General features: G+C 38.2%; 1 protein-coding gene across 2 annotated transcripts in view; it reads left to right on the top strand.

The window, feature by feature from the left end:
- Window positions 1–24,956, top strand: part of LOC120516506 (SLX4 interacting protein) — a 183,771-nt gene that overhangs the window by 4,337 nt on the left and 154,478 nt on the right. The window contains exon 2 of one of the 2 annotated variants that reach the window (XM_039738217.1): window positions 9,146–9,179. In XM_039738217.1, the coding sequence (XP_039594151.1) occupies window positions 9,153–9,179 (27 nt within the window). In that variant the 5' untranslated portion in view covers window positions 9,146–9,152. Of the gene's footprint in view, window positions 1–9,145; window positions 9,180–15,473; window positions 15,490–24,956 lie in introns of those variants that run through there. The other variant, XM_039738218.1, reaches the window with a different exon arrangement.

Below are 24,956 nucleotides of genomic sequence, written 5' to 3'. Positions count from 1 at the left end.
TATATGGTTATACAATATGGTCTCCTTTTTACAGCCTTCAAGCAACTTTAAATCTATTTAATTTTTATGAAGTGGTTTAACATCATGTGCTAATGCATTGCAATTTACAACACACTTGTGATTCCAAAGCAGTTTGAAACTGACAAATGCATGAAAATAATAACATTCATATTGTACAAAAAGCAGAAGCAAGATAGGCAGCTTTTCCAAGATCCCTCATCAACAGCAGGGAAAACTGTACAGCTAAACAAAGTAATACACAGAGAACAGTTACAGAAAGTAAGGTAAAAAAGTGTTGCTTCAGTTTAAATGTTCCCAAATCCTTATAATAACTGGATTTTGCAAAATACTGAACTGTAAGGCTTTCTTTCGAAAGGTTCAAATTAGTTTGGCAGTTCTAATATTTTAGGGGAAGAAGCTGCAGTAGTGTTAAGTCTAGTCTGAGGAGGAGTGTGCAGCAGATTTCCAGCCCTTCAGCAGCCTCATCCTCCAATGACCCACTAGTGGATGCCGGCTGTAGTGAACTGCCTGGAGCCATTAAGTCACTATCGGGATCTGATTTAGACTTTGCTTGGTAAGACAACTTGCATTTGGAATTCATTGTAGAAAATGATTTTATGTAGTTAGAATAGTCAGGCTGACTGCTGTCCAGAACTTGGAGTGTTGTGATTCTAGTAGATTGTCTGAATGTTACAGAGGGGTGGATGCAGAAGTAAGTCACTGATGTTGTGCTCTGAGTAGAGGTGAGTAATTCTAGTGATGGAGAGGTCACTATTTGGACACAGCCTTGTCTACAATGTAGACTATCCATCCATCCATTCAACCATTTTCCAACTATATCCAAGGGGGTGTTGCGGAGCTAATCCCAGCCAGCACTGGGTGCAAGGCAGGAACAAATCTTGGGCAGGGTGCCAGCCCACCACAGGACACACACACACACCAAGCACACACTGGGGACAATTTAGGATCGCCAGTGCACCTAACCTGCATGTCTTTGGACTGTGGGTGGAAAACGGAGCACCTGGAGGAAACCCACGCAGACACGGGGAGAACATGCAGACTCCAGGCAAGGAGGATTATTTTGAACTGAAGCAAGTAATTAGGGAATTTTGGGTATAAGTATAATTTCACCCATTAGCACATACTGTGAAAATGGTAGCTTCAAGTAGATTTGAATTAAACACTTTTATCTGTGATCTTGTACCATTACAAGATTTAGAGGCTTTAGATCAAAAGCAGTATGCAAATTGAAAGAGGCCTAGTGTATAGAAACAACAGTTTTCCTCATTGAAGCGTGGAACTAAGATTTTTTAACCAATAAAACCTGAAATAAGCCCCAAGTAAACTGTCAAAATTGAAAATGATTGAAAGTCTAATAAAAAGAACAGCACACCGCAAATCTAACCTTGCAATATGCACTATGCATGATTCAAACAATTGTAGCAAGCTAACTGAACTAAAACTGAGCTTCAGATGTGGGTTTTTAGCTTATCCACTAAAGCAGGGGTGCCCACAGTTTTTCGATTTGCGAGCTACTTTTAAAACGACCAGGTCGAAATGATCTACCTACATTAAAAATGATATATATACTGAGTATACTTTATACATAAAATATATGTTGTCGTACCTTGCATAACTGAATAACCTTTATGGCACAATAACAATTCAATACATTTATGGACACTACAGTATTTGGATTTAATAATCTTCATGTGGGAAAAGGCTGACTCACATAAATAAGTAGAGCCGAATAATGCAGTCAAGGAGCTTTTGAATTCAGCCGAGTGAAAAATGACGGCTGTCCGATTAACTGCGATTTTAGTTCCTTCTCCTTTCTCTTTCTCAGATCGCTTTTCGGAAGGAAGTCAGTTTTGTAGTTTTTATGAACAGTTCGAAAGTGCCTATTCACATTTTCCTTCTTTGGAATAGTAATGATAGATTGAAAGATCAGACAAACACACTTCGATTGTGACATTGTGAGAAAAAAAATCCTGTTTCAATTCTACATCCACCCCATACACTCCCCAAACAATTTTTTTTAAATCCCTTCTTTAGTAGATTTAAATTGGAAGGCTAAGTAGATCACAGCCTGGATTTTTGCAGTAGCTTGCGTGTTTGATCGTGCATGCGGGATGACAAGTGTGTTAGAAGAAAAGAGATCTCAGACTGGCCGGCCTTTATGTCAATTAAGTGGCAAATGCCATAGGGAGGATATATGATAGACTAACATTAAAAAAAAAAAAATTTTTTTTGAATGCAGCGTGATCTACCTGCACTACCTTTGCGATCTACCGGTTGACCGCGATCGATGCATTGGGCACCCCTGCACTAAAGAATTTGAGGTTATTTCTAGTGTTCTGTTCACTGGCTATGGTTGGGGCATTTGAGAATGGATGCACTACTATAGTGTTATTATTAATTTGTTTTTTAAATTGTATTAGTATGGCTTTGCCCCAAAAGTCATTGCCAGACCAAAAAGTTCAAACACTGAATCGTGTTTTACATTGACTTATTGCAGCACTGTCATTTACAGGCTGTAAATTTGTGTGGCCCACGGAATGAATTGATAGTTTTAGGAATTGTACAGTAATGAAGAGGTGATTAGAAATATCATGAACTTTGTATGGTGTCCAAGACCTCACTCTTCTGGACATGGAAGACCTGTGAACTAAGCTGCACTAGCATTTGAAGTGACCAGGTCAAATAAATCACTCCCAACTTGCCAGTTCCTTCTGTCTTTCTTCCTTTTTGTTCCTGGCAAAGCGTTCATAGCCACAGCCGTCCGCACTCAAGGTTTCTAACCACATCTTCCTAGAGATTCACAGAATTTTACTCCTTTCATGTCATAGCTCACTGTCCACGCCACACATCATCCCAATTCTTTTTCCTGTCTAGGACAACTCCCCATATTCACTCACCTGTCTACCCTATTGGTTAGTGCTACTCTTTGTGTACCCCACCCATCAGTCATTTGCATAAATTACAAAACCCCAAACAGCCAGCTGGCGCTGTTTCATTTATAAATGACAAATTTAACAGAACTTGTACAAGGTATACTGTAAATCACAGTATACAGTATTGTCTTTTTTTAAACTGTCACAGTTCTGCCTTCCAGTGAAATCCCCTTCTTTTTAAAAGCTATATTTTTACAAATTATAGATTAGTATTCAAGAGGTGAACTAGATAACATATCTATTTCTATGTACCAAAAGACAACACAATAATAATACATAGTGAATTTATAATTTTACAAAGAGTAAGGCAATTATGAAAACTTTTCACTCAAAAAAGTTTGAATTTTAATATATCTAAATCCAATTATGATACAAGATAAACTTTATTTGTCACACTTTAAGTTGTTTTAAAGCCTGCTTTGTTCCTACTCAGAACTATTGTGAAGTAAAGACAGGTTTGTTAATTTTCAGAGTTTTGAAAAGTCATTAATTAATTTTAAGAAAATCAAGTACCTATTGTACAACTAAGTTATAAACACAGCAGTAAAGATCATAATGTAAACTTAGAAGCATAATGGTATATCCCCAGTTCTTAAACAACTGCATTGATACATTAGTATGTTTAGAGCCATTTAAAAAAAGCCACCAGCCTTGCATAACACATTAATGCCTATTTTAATAAAAGGTGTATATGTTTGATGTTATGGTGCAGGCCTACTTAAAATTCCCAAGACAGATAAAACTACTGAAGGAGGCAGACTTTAGCCATAGGGTCTATCAATCTTTGCATTTAAGTCAAGGCAAACGTCTCATTACTTCAGCATATCTTATTCTTGCTATAGCTGTTACTGAGGTTGCTTATGTTGCTTTTTAATAATTGTAGTAATATTTTGTTTGTTGGTTACTAAAAGCTTTGTTTTTCTTTTTTTTCTGTGTCCTGTGGTGCCACTTGTGTGTACTTCAGAGTAAAAGTGTCATTGTCAATCATGGTAGCTTTGTCAAACTTTTGCGGTAGTCTCGTGACTGTTGGAATTTTCCTGTGATGTTAGCTACTGCAGTGTGGCTGACCTATTAAAGTTGAAAGTATAAATGAAAAAACTATTAATAAATAAATTAATATCTAAACGATCTTTAGGTGTTTTTAAGAAATGTTCTTAGAATATAAAAACTTGTATGTTTTGAGTGGATTTTGTTTTTAAGTTTGCATGCCTTTTTGTGTTTGCATTTTAATTAAATTTTGTTATTGGTGTTTAGCACAATGGGCTTAAAAGACAAAATGAACGTTATAAGATTACTCTGAAATGTCTTGTTCATTTCTTAGCCGGTACTGTATAGAACTTTCTTTAAAATTATATTTTAAAAATGCAAATGGTGGTATTAACCAGTTTGTACCATTCCTAGCATCATAACCTTTGAGTATTGTACTCCCTACTAGGGATGTCACAATACCAGAATTTTTGTATTTGATTCCAATACCAGTGAAATGTTATAATACTCAATACCGGGTTAACATGGAAATCACATTAAATCACTTTTTATTGCTTCCATTGTTGAAGTGAACAATATTATAACATTTTCTGTAATCCTCTTTATTAAAACCCCTGTGTGTGTCCAGGTGTCCGTATGTGTGTGTATCTTCTGGTGAAGTGCGCATGCGCCGGTCGACTGCGATCGCACGTCCGCCCATGCGCACGGCACCGTGGACGCACTCACACTGGAAGCTGGGCACACAGTGAATGGCCTAGCTGCGGCCGCGCATGATAAGCAAATAAAGGACATCATTGCTGGGGAGAGTGCTGATTGGGTAGTTGCGACCACACACATAAAATCCGTTGCTTGGGAGACGCCACCGGCACGATTATCGGCTGCACGCCACACATTGCATCAGTTGCTGGGGACACTCTGCTGATTTCCCACTGTTGTGACAGAAAATTAAAGTCATGTTACGGACATCAAAGCCAGTATTACTGCCAGAGAAAATTACAGGCGTTTTACGGAAATAAAAACCAGTATTACTGCAAGAGAAAATTAAAGGCACACAATACAGTGACGCATATTACAGCCACATACAAGCCAGTATTACTGTAAGAGAAAATATTACAGACGTATCTACTAACAACATGCCAACCAAAAAAAGGACACGTCAAGTAGGACAAAAGACACAGACAATCAAATCCTATATGAGCAACATCTCCTGGAAGAACGGTCAGCTCAACAAGTAAACATCAACAAAAGAAAGGCTGAAAGACAAAGAAAAATACGAGCAAATAGATCGATTGAAGAAAAAGAAAATGACCGTCAGAAAAACGCTAAAAGAGAAAGACTCAGAAAAGCAAACCTTAGAAAAAGTTGGCGTTTACTTGCCAGAACCAGTATTCAGCCACGGTCAGTTATATGTTGCATTATCAAGAGTAAAAAGTTTTCCAGATGTTGTTGCCAAGGTTGTAGATGGTCCTGAACCAGGCAAACTGTTGCCAAACTCAGACAGAATATTTACAAGAAATGTTGTCTATAATGAAATTTTATAGAAACATTTAATGAGGTAAAAAAATAGAACATTTTTCCTAAATATCTTCTTCAGATGTTGTGTAGTACAGATTGTAACAAAGTAACTTACTGTATTGTCATATAAGTTTCTATTTTATTTTTATTATTATTATTTTACTTTAGGCTTCTTGCAAAAATATTTTTGACAAAAAAAAATTAAGACAACAAACAGAATGAGGTCAAGGTCCCTTGCCATTTAATATAGACTGTTCCTACTAATGTTTATGCACTACTGTTCTAGCGCCCGTTATTGTAACGGGCTTAATGTCTAGTACAATATAAAATGTATACATACTAACAGTAACAACAGCTTTAAAATGCTTGTATATCCATCCAGATATGGACAAATTTGTTGGTATCCCTCTGAAAAAAGAACTCACAATTGTCTCTGAAATAAATTGAAACTAACAAAGTAATTGTTTATTCTATATTTAATAATATCAGATCAGACTATGCCTTAGAGTTTTAATTCAACAGAATATTTCAAACAATAACCCAAATGAAAATGGCATAGACAAAAATGATGGGACCCTTAACCTCATATTTTGTTGCAGAATATATATATTTTTTTTTTTTTTTTGAGGTCATCAGAAAATCATTCCCCATAACTATACTGTCTTCTCAGCTCATCATGTATGGATCAAAACAAAACAAAAATAAAATCTGTGTGTGTGTGTGTACGATCATACATAATGAGCTGAGAAGACAGTATAGTTATGTATGATCGTACACACACACACACACACAGATTTTATTTTTGTTTTGTTTTGATCCATACATGATGAGCTGAGAAGACAGTAAAGTTGTGGGGAATGATTTTTTGATGACCTCAGAAAATTAATGGCAAACAGACTATTCACTTGAGAATAAGGAAAAGTTAACCTTGCCATTGTATGCCACTGAACAGTGGAGAGAACTGTTTAGCGAGCCTAGTTAATATGGCCTCTTCATTTGTTGGGGTGTGGCCATATCAATGGCTAAGGTTACTGAGATGTAGCATGATTTAAGGAGTGAATAACTTCAGCTTGGTATTCTGAAGGCATTTAATATTGTTACATTATTTTGGCTGGCATGCCCCTTTGGGGGTACCTCCCGACTGACATAATGGGGTGGTGGTCCTCATTTTCTAAAACTTAGCCTAGAAAATGTTCATAAACTATTTGAGAGAAAACATGTACGTACCGGAGTACAGAAAAAAGGAAACTCTGATTAATTATCAAATGATGGAAGTTGAAAAGGTTGAGTTTAGGGAGGAGGTGAGACAGGCACTGGGTGGTAGTGAAGAGGTACCAGACAGCTGGGAAACTACAGGAGATGTAGTAAGGGTGACAGCAATAAGGGTGCTTGGCATGACATCTGAAAAGAGGAAGAAGGAAAAGGAAGCCTGGTGGTGGAATGAGGAAATACAGGAGAGTATACAGAGGAAGAGGATGGCAAAAAAGAAGTGGGATAGTCAGAGAGTTGCAGTAAGTAGACAAGAGTACAAGGAGATAAGGCACAAGGCAAAGAGAGAGGTGGCGAAGACTAAAGAAAAAGCTTATGATGAGTTGTATAAGAGTTTGGACAATACGGAAGGCGAAAAGGACCTGTACTGATTGGCTAGATAGAGGGACCAAGCTGGGAAAGATGTGCAGCAGGTTAGGGTGATAAAGGTATCAGCAAGAGTGAAAGGGAAAGTCTACAGGACAGTAGTGAGACCAGCTATGTTCTGTGAGTTGGAGACGGTTTCACTGAACATAAAGCAGGAGACAGAGCTGGAGGTGGCATTGGGTGTGACGAGGATGGACAGAATTAGAAATGAGTACATTAGAGAAGTCAGAGAGGCGAGATTGTGTTGGTTTGGATATGTACAGAGAAGAGATGCTGGGTATATTGGGAGAAGAATGCTAATGATAGAACTGCCAGGGAAGAGGAAAAGAGGAAGGCCTAAGTGAAGGTTTATGGATGTGGTGAGAGAGGACATGCAGGTGATGAGTGTAGCAGAACAAGATGCAGAGGACAGAAAGATATGGAAGTAGATGATCTGCTGTGGCAACCCCAAACGGAAGCAGCCGAAAGAAGAAGAAGAAGATACTCAGTAGAAGCATTATGGATCAATGGATCGGCTCTTTGTCCTTCTCTTTTATAGCCCTGGAGACCTGACTTTTGAAGGTTCAGAAAGCGAAAACAGTTGAGAGGTGGCAGTTGCCTGCTATTCTGTATTTAAAGAGCAAAATACTTTTATATCTTCAACCTTGATATTAAGTCGGATATTTTTAAGGTGGGGACAGACTGTTAACCATATGTGATTCACTTATCAAATCTGTGGTCATTGAACTGCCTCAAGAGGAAGTACTACAGACTCAAGGTCACAAATGATTAGTGCAGCAGTGACAGGGCTTCAGGAGCAGTATATGATAGTTATGGAGGACAATAGTGACTGTAAAGTGAGAGCTGTGTTACTAATGAGGAGCTCTGTACTGATCAGTCATACCTTATTTAGTTTCTTGTGTTTTGTATTGAGCTATAGGTAGCAACAGGAAAAATTCAGTTGTGAATGCAAGCAAGTAGCATGAAATTCCTAGGAGTGTGAAGCTAACTCCCCATGACAAGGTGAAGCGATTTAAAATTCCATGACATCAAAGATGATTTGCTGCTGCAGTGTACTGGGTGGAGTCAGTTTATCCGTTGACACTACCCACTGAAGTTGTATCTTGTGTGTTTAGGATATACAAATATGCACATTCCATGTTCATGATAATTAGAGATGACATCTGCAGATTTTAAAGTCAATTTTATTTGTTTCCTACTTTTTTTTTAGTTTATCTATATAAAGATTAAAAAAAAAATTACGTAAAACAATGATTTAAGTATTTTCTACTTAAATTAGGTAAACACTTTGTTTTGCTTAACATTTTTGACCTTTGACAATTACAGTAGCTTAGTGTCATGAACAAATCAAAGTAATTAATGTATGCTGTCAGTGTTTTATGCAGTTTCTAGGCTGTTTTAAATTTAAACTTAATGTACTTTAGCCATAAATGTCAGAACAATGAATTTTGTCTTTAGTGTAGTTTGACTGAGTATCTTAACTTTCTTAAATAACAGTGCAGCTGACCAAAGAGCAGGCTGTGGTGAAAACAATGCATTTTTCCCACTTTAGCTTTGTCATTTTGCAATTGTAATTTGTTTTATCGTCCTATGGCTGTCACATAAGATATTTGCAGAACATTTGATGCAAGCTGGTATTTTGTTATTAGTATTTATGATGAAAAATGACTGCATGGTGTTTACTTTGCATTCTTGCTCCTGTGGCTTATAATTAATGTGTCCTCATGTTGGTCTAAGATATTGGAAAAATCTTAATGTCAGACATGACAGTAATTAGGTTTGTTTAACATCAGTGTCTACCAGTACTGATATGATGTTGCATTTATTTGCCTTCATTAACGTACAGGTTTATGACATGAGACCCGGGACATGTTGGACAGATTATGACCAGAAAGGGATGGAGACTGTGGCTAAGAAAAAAAAAAGTTTGGTTAGGTCTGCTCAGTGTGTTATCACCATGCCTGTCTGCTGGACAAGTAAACTGGTTGGGTTCAATGAGCTAAGAATTATTTCTGATTTATATCCTTTTTATAATTTTTTTTTTTTTTTTTAAGGAACAAAATGAAGATAGTCAAGTTTGTTGTAAAGGTAAGTGGCACAATGATTAGTTTACAAAATGGAATATGGAAGCATTTCGGTAATTTACAAAAGTTATTTAGAACTGAACCCATGTCACAGATACTTAGGATGAAAAGTTATATATTATATTATGATATTTTACAGTAAATCGTAAAGACAAATGTTTTAAAGATTAAGAAAATTTCCTTCTGTTTTTTTTTTTTTGTTTTGCTACAGTTGGCATTGCTGACCCATACCCATCCCCCAAAGGATCCAGCATCCTAGATTTGATATAGCACCAACTTGTTCTCTATAAGGAGTTTGCACATTCTCCCTGTGTCTGCATTGACTTTTCTCCATGTATTCCAGTTTTACTCCCACATTTTCAAAGATGTGCCTTTTAACCTTAATTAGTGATTCTGCATTTGTCTAATTTGAGTGTAGACATGTGTGTGGGTATCCCCTAGTGGTAGACTGGCACCCTGTCTAAAGCTGTTTCTTTTCTTTTGCATCTGTGCTGTCAGGATCGGCTCTGACATGGCATCACCCTGAGCCGGATTAAGTGGGTTGGATGATTTTATGGATTATTTGCTCTTTTTCTCATATATAGTATGTAAAGTTCTAACCTGACATTTCAAATCACATTAAGCTGTTTTTGTTGTCTGAAGCTTTGTCCTGACTTATGCTATCATTGTGGTGCCCCATATTCACTCTGCACTAAAATATATAACATGACTCAGTTGTGACTGGGATTGGGACTTTTAAAATGAGGCTGACCTAGGACAGGTTAAAAAATATATAGTGACGTCACTTCCGGGTACAGCCCACCTAGACCTGTCCCAGAAGACCTCAAAACAGGAACTGTCGACATCTTGGAAAATGTGGTTAAAAATTTAAGGCAACTCTACAACTTGCCCTTTACATACTTTTTTTTTTATGTTTTATTTCCTATAATATACGGGATTGGCCTACAAGGTGCTCCCAAACACTTTCTTTGTGCTTTTTCACGTATATATATACTGTATATATATATATATATATATATATATATATATATATATATATATATATATATATATATATATATATATATATATATACACACACAGTGGTGTGAAAAACTATTTACCTTCCTGATTTCTTATTCTTTTGCATGTTTGTCACACAAAATGTTTCTGATCATCAAACACATTTAACCATTAGTCAAATATAACACAAGTAAACGCAAAATGCAGTTTTAAATGATGGTTTTATTGTTTAGGGAGAAAAAAATCCAAACCTACATGGCCCTGTGTGAAAAAGTAATTGCCTCCTGAACCTAATAACTGGTTGGGCCACCCTTAGCAGCAATGTTTTCCATGTTTTTGCCATTTGTGGATAATGGCTCTCACTGTGGTTCGCTGGAGTCCCAAAGCTTTAGAAATGGCTTTATAACCTTTACCAGACTGATAGATCTCAATTACTTCTGTTCTCATTTGTTCCTGAATTTCTTTGGATCTTGGCATGATGTCTAGCTTTTGAGGTGCTTTTGGTCTACTTCTCTGTGTCAGGCAGCTCCTATTTAAGTGATTTCTTGATTGAAACAGGTGTAGCAGTAATCAGGCCTGGGGGTGGCTACGGAAATTGAACTCAGGTGTGATACACCACAGTTAGGTTATTTTTTAACAAGGGGGCAATGACTTTTTCACACAGGGCCATGTAGGTTTGGATTTTTTTTCTCCCTAAATAATAAAAGCCATCATTTAAAAACTGCATTTTGTGTTTACTTGTGTTATATTTGACTAATGGTTAAATGTGTTTGATGATCAGAAACGTTTTGTGTGACAAACATGCAAAAGAATAAGAAATCAGGAAGGGGGCAAATAGTTTTTCACACCACTGTATATATATAAAAATTAAAAACCTAGCGCCCGTCTGTCTGTCCACTTCCTATGAGAGAGCTACTTAACGGATTTAGATCGGGTTTTTTTTCTATAATTTGCATGAACATTACGGTTGATTTTGCAGCTTCTCTTATCGCGCATAGTTTGCTTGCAGGAGAGATATATTGGTGGTAAACCGAGACAGATGCTGCGGGCTGAGGGAATGGGGAAGCGTGACATCAGGAGTAGGCAGCTGGGCAGGGCCCTCCTCACTGTCCTGTTTCACTACTACGCAGGCAGAGCCGCGGGGGTCGGCTAGTTACAATATAATGTAATGTTTGTGAGTGTATATATATTTACCTTCCATACATATACCTTAGATGTGTAGAGGTAGAATATTGTGACACGGAGTTTCAATAGTTGTCCACCTTTCTGGGATCCCTGAACACGATTTGACCACTTTCAAAGATGTTTCTGTCTGTCAGGTCTGCAGATGCAATACTTCAAATTGAATCAGGTAGTCTGAATGAGATCTGTTGATTTTAGGAAAATCACTTCCCCAAGATTTTGCTCAACAGAAATAATCATTTTGTCTTATTGCACACATTTCTCATCAAAGAGTAGCAATATTTGTGAAGGAGAATATACATTTTTTTCAAGAAGATATGATGCTTTTTTTTTTTTTTTTCCACATAACTAAAGATTGGCATGTTATTGTGGTATAGCGGGTCCACAACTCGCATCAAGAGGCCAGTTTTAAAATAAATAATCGCCGCACTCGTGGCTTATCGAGGTGCATGGTTGTGTGGCTGAAGCAGTTCCTGGGGAGCTAGTGATGTGTGTGTTTCTCACCTAAGTGCACAGGTGGGAAATCCTCCGCATCCGTAATTGTTCCCGGGAACTGCTGATTGCCACAGCTGCCACATCCTCTTCATAAATAGAAGCGTGAGGCAGCTAGAGGAGGAGAAGAAAAAGAGAAAAAGAAATGGAGGTTGCAGGAGTGAGGAAGAAGGCAGGAAGCTGAAAGAGAAAGCTTGTGCGAGCGAGAGAAAGCGAGCAAGCGAGTGCTCACAGTAGGGCTGGGCGATATGGCAAAAAAAAAAAAAGTTTTTTCATAACGTTTGACCGATTCACGATTTCGATTTTTTTTTATTGTGTAACTAGTCAACTTAAAACATTACAACAACATGACTTAAGTAACATTCTCTTTATAAGTAACTTAAAAAACCATCTGGTTAAGGAACATTGTATTTTTAATGGCCATGCCATACATAAATTGGTCAACAAGGTGTAAATAAATGTAAAACAAATTCACGAGTTAAATATCTTTGCAGAAGATTTGAATGAAATATGAAAGTAAATATTGTGCATTTTGAATTAAACATTAAATACTTCTGAATATATAGTAAGAAAATAACCATTTTAACCAATGTAAACATTACATCAGTCAACTCAAAAAGTTATGCAAATTTTCAACAGTAAACAAAAAACAAACAAAAAAAAAACAACACTTTGTAGACCATCGTGCAAACATAAAGCATGTTGTTGATAAGTCACATGTAGATGTTCTTTACAGGTTTCTTGAGAGGAAGACCAGTCTGTCTACTGTTTTTCAGGCTTTAGAGATGCTCTGTGACAGGTTATAATGTTCCCACCTGCACTGAACACCCTCTCAGAAGGGGCACTGGTTGCGGGAATACAGAGGTATTTTTTTGCAAGTTTGCTGAGCCTGGGAAAGATTGTCTCATTAGCCTTCCACCAGTGAAGTGGGTCTGTGTCTGAATCTACATCAGGAGAGATCAAATAGGCTGTCAGCTCGGCTTTGACTTTGTCTTCTTCTGATTGAATGACAGGTTGTGATGCTGGTGCCGTTTTCTTAAAAAAGCTTGCCACGGTTTTCTTCCTCTTAGCCCCAGCCTCTGTTCTCTGTTCTTCCTGCTCCACGTCCTGAGTCATCTGAACTGTTGTCTCAAGATTTTGTCTGGCAACAAAGATATCAGCTCTTTAACAACTTTTGCTTGATTCCCTCCAACTTGTCATGTTCGATGTAAGTTGTAAGGAACCTGGGATCCATCAGAGAAGCTATGTTGAGGAGTTCATCTGTGACAGGGTCGCTGTATTTGCAGTTGAGGTACTGCAGTATGGTGCTTTTGATGCGTTTTGTTAAATCTATGTCATCGTCTTGTGCTCGTAGAATGCTACTGTTAAAGAGATGGAGCACTGGTTTGAGGTACGAGACACTCTAATATGCTTCACCTGACAATGCATGAGTGAACTCTTGCAGAGGGCTTACAGCTTTATTTATGGATTCCATGACATCGATGTCTTGCCACGTTGGAACAAGCTGCCGAGTTTTTTTATCAGAGCCAAGAACCCGAGCTATGGCTTTCTCCTGTTCTAAAACCCTCTCGATCATCTTTTGTCTTGAACCCCACCTGGTGGGGGTCTCCGTAATGAGTTGATGAGAAGGTAGGCTGAGCTCAGCCTGTGCAGATGCAAGATCTCTTCTCTTTTTCCAGCTGAAGGAAAACACACTTACAACCTTCTTGCACACTGCAATTGCACGGTCAACTCTGTGGTCTTTCACACCATGTTCTGTTAAAACAAAGCAAAAAAAAAAAACAAAGATTTGAAATAGTAGTTCATTGTACTTTGACAGAAATATTGTAAAGAGCTTTCTCCTTCATAACTGCAGAATATGAATCTATAACCAACAAACTCATGTTAAGTGATTGGCACTGTTATTACAAAAGCAAAACAATAATAATCATCATCATCATTTCAGCTATTAATGAAATAACATCTGAATAACTGCAATTTTAATGCTTGAATTATTAATCATACTTACCAATGGCATTGTGAAGACGATGTCCAAAGCACTGAAGATGGGTCCAGTCGTTCATCTTCATTGCTTTGATCATGTTCGTTCCACTGTCAGTGGTCATGCACACCTGTCGATCCTCCACAAGCTTCCAAGACGCCAGCGCATCTTTAAGCCCATGACCAATTATTTCCCCAGTATGATCGTCAGGAAAATAACATGTCTGAAGGCAAAAACTTCGCAGTTTCCATTCTGCGTCAACATTATGGGCTGTAAGGCTCATGTAAGGCTGAAGAGTACGACTACTCCACAGGTCAGTCGTCGTAGAAAAAAGATGCCCTTTCAAGCTGCTCCGCTACTTTTTCACGTGTTTCAGTGTACATTCGGGGAATAGCTACATCTTTGAAATATTGGCGGCTCGGCAACTTGTATCTTGGATCAGCAGTGTGTAGCATTTTTATGAACCCTGGCTTTTCAATGGTGTATATGTGAACCATGACCTTAGCGATATGAAACGCCACAGCATCTGTCATTTCTTTCCATTGGGGCGCCTTTTTGTCGTATGGAACGGAATTGGAAAATGATACCGCTAATGACATCTGGCGTTTTGCAATTTTAGGTGGACCTTTTGCACTTGGACTTGGCTTGTTTTCATCTCTTAACTTTGAGCATTCTTCCCATTCAGCTTGGTGCCTTTGTCGCAAATGTTGGAATAAATTAGTGGTGCTGCTACTGCCGGTTGAAACTGACTTTCTGCATATTTTGCACTGTACTCACAGGTGAGAGGTTAATTAGGCGCGCCATCATGTGCGGAGTCGGACAAGCCTCTTAATTATTCTGCCATAGGTGCAATTACAATGTATCTAATTTTTTATTAAAAAATCACGATACCTCGATTTAATAAAAAAATAAATCGTCTTAAAACGTAATTTGAATTAATTGAAAAAATCGCCCAGCCCTAGCTCACAGGCAGCTGGATTGAAGAGCCCCTCACAAGCAGTGTATGGCCGACACTAGAGGAGGGGCAGTTGGAAGTGGTCGCTCCAGCTGAATGATTTCTAGGAGCTGGAGTGACCGATAGTATGGATGAATCCCCGCAGAAGGCAATGGGAGTCGTGGAGTCTTGGGAAGGTGAGCCTCAGCATGAGCAACCTGGCCGTTGAGGAACCCAAGTCTCGGTCCGGTAAGGTAGCCGTACGGAGCCAGGAAACTGAAGGCTACTGGACAGTAGTAAGATCAGCTGCAGGAAGGGCAACTCCCCTTTTGAGAAGTCCGTATGGGAGAAGCAGGGGAGCCGTCTGATAAAGGAAGACACCGGGCTTTGGATTTTAAAGGGACTGCTTCCAGCGTTATTTTAACCTCCTTGTTTTTTTAAAAGATTTTTTTCTATTGGATTTTAACCTCCACTTCACTTCTGTTTTAGTGGATTATTTATTTAAAGATTTGATGCACTGCACTTTGTTTGAACACTTGTTTTTGTTGTTTTTAAATAAAAGCACTTTGCACTTTTGCAGCATCCCCTTGCTCTGTTTTTTGTGCCTCACTGCCGAGCTCATCGGTAACATTACCGACGGTGACAGGTTCAAGGGCTTCCGGAAGCAAGATGGGAACATGGAGAAAAACCCACTTCGTCACAGTCATGTGCTAAACACATAAGGTATTTTGCATTTGTGGATCGCTTAAGACCACCCCTATCATCCCCAATATACAAGTATATTACTAAAAGCACACTATTCAGTTTCTCAGTAGAGTGATATTTCTCATCTTCTATCTTTTACAGGTGTGATATTGCACTCTGTAATATTTTGCAGTTCTTAAATATGTGCCTGCCTATTTCAAAGGCTTTTACTCCTTTTAGAATGATTAACTTTTATACTGTTGATTTTAAGCCATCTTGTTATAGTGCTCCTTTTCATAGGAGCTATAAAAATTGAAGTTTGATTAAGTTATGGTCTGATTTCAGATCAGATGACTTCCAACCATGTGATCACAAGCAGTCATAAGGTTGGTAGTGTTCCTGTTTAGTGTTTTTATTCAAAGTGCACTTAAAATAGAAGTGTTTCAGATTATTGAATTTCAGATTAGAGTTACACAACCTGTATATAGCACTGTTGGTGATTGCCTTGCTCCCTGTCAGGTGTTTATTCATGTTTTGTGCTCAGAGATGCAGGGATAGGCTGCAGTCCCTGGAATTCTGAATTGAATAAGTGAGTTTGAGAATGTTTTTTTGCATGTACGTATATATTATCATGTAAGAAAAAAGTCATGTGCTGTTTTAGTTATTTAGTAATAACACTCGTTTCTTCACTCACTAAAAACTGAATGAATGCTGTATGCACATTTTATATGGTGGCAAATTGCTTTTCTGTTAGATACATGGTAAAAAAAATAAAAGAAGGCCTTTCCAATTAAGTAGAATTTTACAGAACCCAATAGTAGTATCTTAAAAGTTCTAGTCTAACAGTTTGCTTGCAGGCAGTTAAAAAACTGTTAGTAAATAAAACATTTGGATGTAGTGCTAATGTTGCAGCATTAATCCATCCATCCTCTTCCGCTTATCTAAGATCGGGTCGCGGGGGCAGCAGCTTGAGCAGAGATGCCCAGACTTCCCTCTCCCCGGCCACTTCTACTACCTCTTCCAGGGTAATCCCGAGGCGTTCCCAGGCCAGCTGAGAGACATAGTCTCTCCAGTGTGTCCTGGGTCTTCCCCGGGCCTTCTCCCATTAGACGTGCCCGGAACACCTCACCAGGGAGGCGTCCAGGAGGCATCCTGATCAGATGCCCGAGCTACGTCATCTGACTCCTCTCAATGCGGAGGAGCAGTGGCTCTACTCTGAGCTAATCCTTGATGACTGAGCTTCTCACCTATCTTTAAGGGAAAGCCCAGACACCCTGTGGAGGAAACTCATTTCATCCGCTTGTATTCGTGATCTCGTTCTTTCGGTCACTACCCACAGCTCATGAACATAGGTGAGGGTAGGAACATAGATCGACCGATAAATTGAGAGCTTTGCCTTACGACTCAGCTCCTTTTTCACCATGACAGACTGATGCACCGATCCGCCTGTCGATCCCCCTCTCTATTCTTCCTCACTCGTGAATAAGACCCCAAGATACTTGAACTCCTCCACTTGGGGCAGGATCACGCTCCCAACCCTGAGAGGGCATTCCACCATTTTTTGGCTGAGGACCATGGTCTCGGATTTGGAGGTGCTGATTCCCATCCCAGCCGCTTCTCACTCGGCTGCAGACCCATCCAGAGAGAGCTGAAGATCACGGCCTGATGAAGCAAACAGGACACCATCATCTGCAAAAAGCAGTGACCCAATCCTGAGCCCACCAATCCGGACCACCTCAACGCCCTGGCTGAGCCTAGAAATTCTGTCTATAAAGGTTATGAACAGAATCGGTGACAAAGGGCAGCCCTGGCGTGGTCCAACTCTTACCTGAAACTGGTTCGACTTACTGTCGGCAATGCGGAACAAGCTCTGACATCAGTTGTACAGGGATGGAACAGCCCTTATCAGGGGGTTCGGTACCCCATATTCTTGGAGCACCCACCACAGGTTTTCCCGATGGACACGGTTGAACGCCTTTTCCAAGTCCACAAAACACATGTTGACTGGTTGGGCAAACTCCCATGCACCCTCCAGGACCCTGCCAAGGGTGTAGAGCTGGTCCACTGTTCTGCGACTAGGATGAAAACCACACTGTTCCTGCTGAATCCGAGGTTCGACTATCTGATGGACCCTTCCCTCCAGGACCCTTCGAATAGACTTTTCCAGGGAGGCTGAGGAGTGTGATCCCTCTGTACTTGGAACACACCCTCTGGTCCCCTTTCATAAAGAGTGGGACCACCATCCCGGTCTGCCAGTCCAGAGGCACTATTCCTGATGTCCATGCAATGTTGCGTTGGTGTGTCAATCAAGACAGTCCTACAACATCCAGAGCCTTGAGGAACTCCGGGTGTATCTCATCCACTCCCGGGGCTCTGCCATGTAGCATTAATCTGTAGTTGTAAACAACTGACAGACTCTGGCAGTTAGCAGAATTTCTTCATGAATACTAGAGAGTTTCAGAAGGCAACGCTTGTTTTTTTTTTTTAAAATAAATGGTGTGGGTGAGTTTTATATTTGCAGTGCCTACATGAGGCCAGTGGAGGGAGAGTTTGGACTGAGATTTTGCTTTGTATTATCTGTGTGGTTAGTTTGTTTTGATGGTATCATGCTTTTATTTACATATTTAAAAGAAAACATTTATAAACAAAAAGTTCCCCTCTCACCTTCTTAATTTGCTTAAATCTGTATTGAGTGCTGGCATGTATTTTTGCTGATTTGGAAATGTTGTGTAAATAGGCAAGCTATATTCTAGTAATTATCAAGAGATTTAAATCAAAGCAAGCACTGAGTAAAAGAGCAAACTAAACTACAGTGAGTCTTTGTAGAGCCCTCAAATACCTTCCCAAAATTCATCATAGCCTTAGTATACCAAAAAGGTTAGAAAAGTATATAGACCAAGTTTAAGGAATTGCCAGAAAATGTAACTCCTAAAGCCTTATGTAGTTGGTTATTTGGAGTGAACTGGCACCAACTACTTTTCCAGCTTAGCATACTTGGGCGTTAAGGAAAAGCTTTATATCCTTATGCACTCCTTGCCCTTCATGCCAGCATCACTTTAAACAGCTTGAAGTCATCTGCTGAAAAGTTGCACCTGTCAGTGCAATCCCCGGCCTTGTGGGTGAGCACAGTATATTCTAAAAGAAAGTGCTAATACCATATATGGCCTGCAACTGAGTCAGTGGCTTTTATTGGGAAGAAACAAAGGCCTCCTGTGTAATGTATATATTTTCTTTAGACATCAGTGGGTAAAAAAGGATTTCGTTTCAGTGTTGTTGTTATTATTAATGCATGTTAATCATTCAGAAAATAAGATGGGTACACATACTGTATAGGTTTTCAGGTAATGAAAGTCGGGGCATACCAAATGCCAGGGACATCTACAAAATAACCTTTTTACCTTATCAATACAGTGGAAGAAGCTACAGAGTATGTGGTTACATCAGTAGCAGAAAATGTACTAATTAAGCTTTGTAAACATTTTGTTTCCTTCCTCTTGTCTGATAATTTGTTATCAATAAAGAAATAGGCAATATAATGACCCAATCAAAAGAAAACATGCTTTGTGTAAATCAGTGGTATTTCAAAATGCTTAAAACCAAAGATGAATTTATTAGTCGAAAGATAGAGACTCTTGTTACATGTTAGTGTAATTGCTAAATTTATTTTACGAAAGGCACTTTTGTGATAAATGCTAAAATTCAAATTAATTGTTGCTGGATATGCATTTCATTGCCCTGGATTTCAGCTCTTATTCAAATTACCCCCAACACATAAAGATCTATCTTACTAAACGAAGGTTGTATATATGCACAGATACCAGAGGGCAGAAGCAAGCCGTCACCATTAGGGTACTAGGTGGTGCCAAAAGCGCACGTGCACAGCGCCTCGGCGCCCCAGTGTCAAACCCACTGGCTTCCCAGTGTCAAACCCACTGGCTTCCCAGTGTCAAACCCACTGGCTTCCCAGAGTCAAACCCAGCGGCTTCCCAGAGTCAGTAGGTGGCGCCCATACAACACAACACAACCTATATTATGTCCAAAGAATAATGACCTTGACCGGATAAATAATCAAGTGATTGGACTGCTTCCTGGAGAAACCCAAGTCTTTCTAAGTACTGACAGTGTTGATTCTGAAGACGAAAGTGAGCGTCTTAATTTCTCATTAGAATATTTAAACACTATTAACCAGGCCGGATTACCACAACACAATCTTAACCTTAAAGTAGGGACAATAGTCACGGTATTAAGAAACTTTAATACAAAACAAGGTTTATGTAACGGTACATGGTTGGTCGTGAACAGGATGAGAGAAAATCTTACTGAGGCACAAGTGCTTACAGGATCCCATACTGATAATACTGTTTTGATTCCCAGAATTAACCTTACAAGTTCTAACCTGGAATTACCTTTTAAACTTAAACAATTTCCCATTATGGCTGCATTTGCCATGACGATCAACAAATCCCAAGGACAAACCATGGACAAAGTATGGATTTACCTGTCTGAGCCTGTATTTGGACACGGACAACTTTATGTTGCCTTTTTGGCGTTCATGTGATGTTAAAGTGAAGGTTTTAACTACTCCATATCAGGGAGAACTGATTCAAGGGCAGGAAACCATCTTTACCAAAAATGTTGTTTATAAGGAAATTTTTGATTAACTATTTTGAATTTACCATTTTATTAATTTTTTATTTCCAATTTACTTCATTTAAACCTTTGTACTCTAATAATTTTTTTTACTTATGAGTGCAACAACTCAAAGACATTTTAGACTTAAATGATATAACAATTAAATTTCAATTTTAGTTTTAAGTACAAATATATTTATTTAATTAAATGAAAACTTTCCCAGGACGCTTCCACCCTCCATGATTTTTCATCCCACCAAAGATCGGAGGGAACAGAAAGTGATTGCCATTGTTGAATTTGCAATTCTTTAGAGAATGGGGGGTTTACTGGTATTATAATAGCAGGCAGACTGACAGCAGTAAGGCACGGCATGCCACTAGCACCATAGAATTTAAGGATTGTAATGGCCACATATAGGCTTTCCAGGCCGATGTCGAAGTGGCATTAAAAGTGATACCTGTGTCTTGAGCACTACAGCTCAGAATTTAGGAGTGGCAGTGTGGAATAATTTGATGTCAACAGGGCTCAACACAAAATTTTAAATGTGGTTGCCTGGCCATGCCAACCATGACATAAAGGAATGTTTAAAACCTTTCTTACCCAAACTAAATATTTTTTAGTTTGTTTTACTTGCTGCTTTACATCATTTTAATCTGAAGTGTTCTCACTGAACATGTAAGTGGGAAAGAGAAGAAACATGTCAGAATGTTAGCCCTCAGTTCTTGGTATACAAAATACCACCAGTATAGTAGTTATTTTCATGTTGTTTATAGATTCTTCAAAACTGAATCCAGCAAAGTGCTGCTTGCTTACTCATCCATTCATTTGACTTTTGGCAAGCTACCACGGAATATATCCTTCATTTAATTAATGTGTACTGAATATGATTCCATTCAGCAATTCATTTTTAAATTTTGCTTTCTTATAATACTGTGCTTCAGCAAATGAAAATAAAGTGATATAGTTAGCTTTAGTAAGCCGTCCCCAAACCCAACAAAATAAAATAGGTTTCATACTTCTGAAAGCATTTTGCCATTTCACAACGATATATCTCCATATCCCAACTGCCTAAACGACAGTATAGTTCCTTGCAGATTGCAAAAAATTTTAAGTAATTTAACAATGCACTTTATTAAAATATTTATGTATTTTAATAGATTATTATACTTTATACACATTCTGTACAGCAAATGTTATATACAGTAAATGAAAACATGTAACAATCCCCAACATATTTTAATGTAAAATAAATCTAACAACAAAATGAAACTAAATAATGTCAGTTGAAATTGCATTATTTTCTCATTGAGTAAATGAAGAGCTACATCAACAAATCTTTTTGCTTTTTACACTCTTGCATGGACCAGAAATTATACCCTTGCTGCTTCTGTAAGAGCAAAGACATGTCCCTTATTGGTCTATCAGTAGACAGGGGTTGTTAACCTCCAAGGAATGGTGATTCTAATAGGCAGGAATATAAGAGAGATTGATTTCTATCCAGGTCATCCTGTGCCTTTGACTTCCTTCGTTTCTTTTCAGCTGTCCTAAGCTTTTCCCATAGATTGTGTTGAACTTCAGAAAACCATGAGCAAAAGGACCTTTCAAGTGCAGACTTAGTGGAGAAAGTGCAGACAGTTTCAAGGCAAGAAGAGAGAAATGAGCACAGAGTGTCACTGGCAGCTTTAGTATCCAAGGAGAAGTGGTCATAAGGATGATAACCGAGAAGACTTGGGAAGAGAAATGGGTAGATGGAGCTGATGTGACAGCAGAAAGACACAGTGTGAAGAATGACAGGGAGAAGATGGAAAAAGTAGAGAGAACTGTTCTGTATATAGTGAAATCCAGAAGTTTACCCACTTTGTGAGTGGGAAGGGTGTGGAACTGTGTCGGGTTGAAAGCGGAAAGAAGAAAAAGAAAGTCTGTAGAAGAAGGTCTGTTCAGGTCCCCAAGGATTATAAGTGGACTGCCATCATGTGGAACAGAGGAGAGTAGTATGTCCAGCTCTTCAAGTAAGTTATTTTAATGGACCTGGAGGGTGGTCAAAATAAGTGTTGTTGCATACATTACCCAGGACTGTGAACCTTCAGTTTTTGAAGTCTAGTATACCTGTTCCTCCACCCCTGCCAGTGGACTGAGGAGTCAATTCCAGAAGAAAAGAGTTGTCAATGTTGCCATTTTTCCTGAGTTGATCTATATCTCGGTGCCACAATCTGGAGTCTACTTTGGATGCAAATTCTGGAATGAAGTCTGCTTTGTTCACAGCAGATTGATAATTGCAAATACTGAAGGAGAAGAAAGTCCCTGCAGGTGTGCCTTGTCGAAGCAGTCAAAGATTTTCTGCATTATGTTTTTTTCCTATCAGTGGGATGAGAAAGATGTTTAATGTTAATGACGGGTATATATTGAAATTACGTTTTGAGGAACAAGAAAATTAAGAAAAAGTGTGAGAAGAGTGTCCACAGCCTTGATTTGTGTCATTGCTCAGCAGACTTGTATAGGTACATAAGTTGGTCTACAAGCAAGGGCTGATGTTTTGCTGTCTGTCTGTGACAGCCCTGAAGAACTCTCAATTTTTAAAAATTATAATATTGGTTAAGTCATTGTATGACAAATTCCACTTGATAATTAGTAGTTTTTGGGGGTCAAAACTTTCAGCCTTCTGTTTTCAAACCAATCTATTACAGCATAAACAGAAACATTTAAAGCAATGCTAACAATCAAAAATAATAACTTAATAAATAATAAATAAGAAAATGTGTCTGTTTCTCACTTTGAATGACAATGTCTCTATCCAGGAATAACTGGAATCAACACTTGTACAGTGCCATGTTTTGTGTAACATCTGTATTTTGTTCTATACCGAATGCCACTTTTATTTCTTTTTATAGATGGGATAGTTTAACTAAACCCATAACAAACCATGCTTTGTCTCCAAAGTAACCAGCGGTGATGTCATACAGGCAACCTGGTTTCACTTGTAATCCTTCATTTGTATCTTAGGGTTGACTTGGTTTAAAATGAAAAGAATGTGTTGCTTGAAACCTTAACTGATTTTCAGCCATTGTTGGTCAAAATCTCCATTTTTATATAGTCCAGCTATTAAGAAAGTCAGTGTGCCTTGTCCCTATTTCAGAGTATGTAAAATGATGTTGAGTCAAGACACATTGCAATGAAAAATTTAATAAAAGAAAAAAACTGCTCTAATGAGTTGGAAAGTGAACATATGTAGGTATAAAAATGTGCAATTAATGTGGTGGAATTGGCAGATGGTATCAGGTTGAAGTAAAATAAAGTTGTTGGCTACAAAGTAATGCTGCTGTTATCCATACATTTATGCTTAAAGCCAAAAAATATAATTAAGTCCCAGACGTATCAGAGTATCTCCCTGGAGCTGTTCCAAGTATATCCCACTGAATGGAGACCCTACAGCAGACCCAGGACATGCTGGAGGGATTATATCCCACCAGGAAGAGCTGGAATTTGTAGCTGGGGACAGGGAAGTCTAGATTGACCTGCTTGGATTGTTGCTGCCATGACCCATACAAGTAAAAGTGGTTTTAAGATTAAATGAGTTCTTAGATTAATTCCTTGAGTGTAGCTGTAAATTGTTATTTACAAGGTTGCAGTAAAAATGTAAAGTGGTAAAAGTACAATACTGTGGTTTAGTAATCAATATTTTTATAGCAAATATCAGTACTGAATATAAAGCTAAGCTTTATAGCTGAAAAATAGATAGTAAATAATTTTCATTCCATATACTATATACCTGCAAAAGCTATAGTCCCGCCAATTGTTTCATTCCAAGTAACAAATCATACAAACTCAAAATGTGTAAAACGTGCGTTAAAAGATTGCTCTGGAAAAAGAGTTAGTAATTAACACAAAATGTTTAAATTTTAGGAGCAGGTGTAAAATGAATGAATGCTGAGTAATTTTTTTTGGTTCTTAGTCCATATTGTACATTTACTAAAGCCCCACCCACAACAAAGCAACCCTTGCCTCATTTAGGTGTAGAAAACAATGCCATATATTATTTTAAAAAATACATAAATATGATAATATACTAACATATTACTAACTTAATTTGTACAACTTTTTTGGAAGGCTGGCCTATGAATGTGTTGTGTAAAATTGTTCAGATTCTGTTCTCACCCTCACTTAATTGATCTTAAAGTGGACTGTTCCATTTAACAGTACCTATTAAGTTACTAACCATGCACCTTCACTGCTCCACTACAAAATTCAACATTGGACTTTTCTAAGTCTCCTTTTTAAGTTGTAAAATTCTCCTAGATTTACAGTATATTGCTTATTTATTGTGTGTTTATAAATGTGTTGAACGTGAAGTTGCTTGGAAGCTGATGTGACAATAAATGAAAATGAGTGAACGGTTTGACACAGGTTTTACATGAAAATGATTTTTCATTTAAATCCTATATTTTTAACTACCGCAAGTTATTGTATATTGTCTACTTACATGCACAACAAATGGGGGGATGGACCAAAGTGGAATTCTTAAACCTTAAGGCATATCTAGGTAAAAATATTCAAAATGAAAGATGTAATTTTGTGGTTTTGCCATGTCACCTTTTTATCTAAAATATTAATTTATAGACAAATTTTGAATTAAGTTTTCTAAAAAAAAAAAAATGTTCCTGCTATTCTGTTGTATACTTGCTTGTGTTTTTGGATTAGTGCCAATACTGTATGATTTAAAATGCCCATTTGTATGATATGACTTGGCAACCAAAGTTAAGCTTAATTGATATAAATTAAAAGAATCCACTTGTTGCACCCTTTTGCCCCAACACCAAAAATAGTATTTAACAAAATCCTGCCTGCTTCTTTTAGCACATATTGTGTGGCAGCATGTA

This window comes from Polypterus senegalus, chromosome 16, assembly GCF_016835505.1.
Source record: "Polypterus senegalus isolate Bchr_013 chromosome 16, ASM1683550v1, whole genome shotgun sequence".
NCBI lineage: Eukaryota > Metazoa > Chordata > Cladistia > Polypteriformes > Polypteridae > Polypterus > Polypterus senegalus.
Note: the sequence above shows the minus strand (reverse complement) of the source record. Positions and strands in the feature narration are given on the sequence as shown.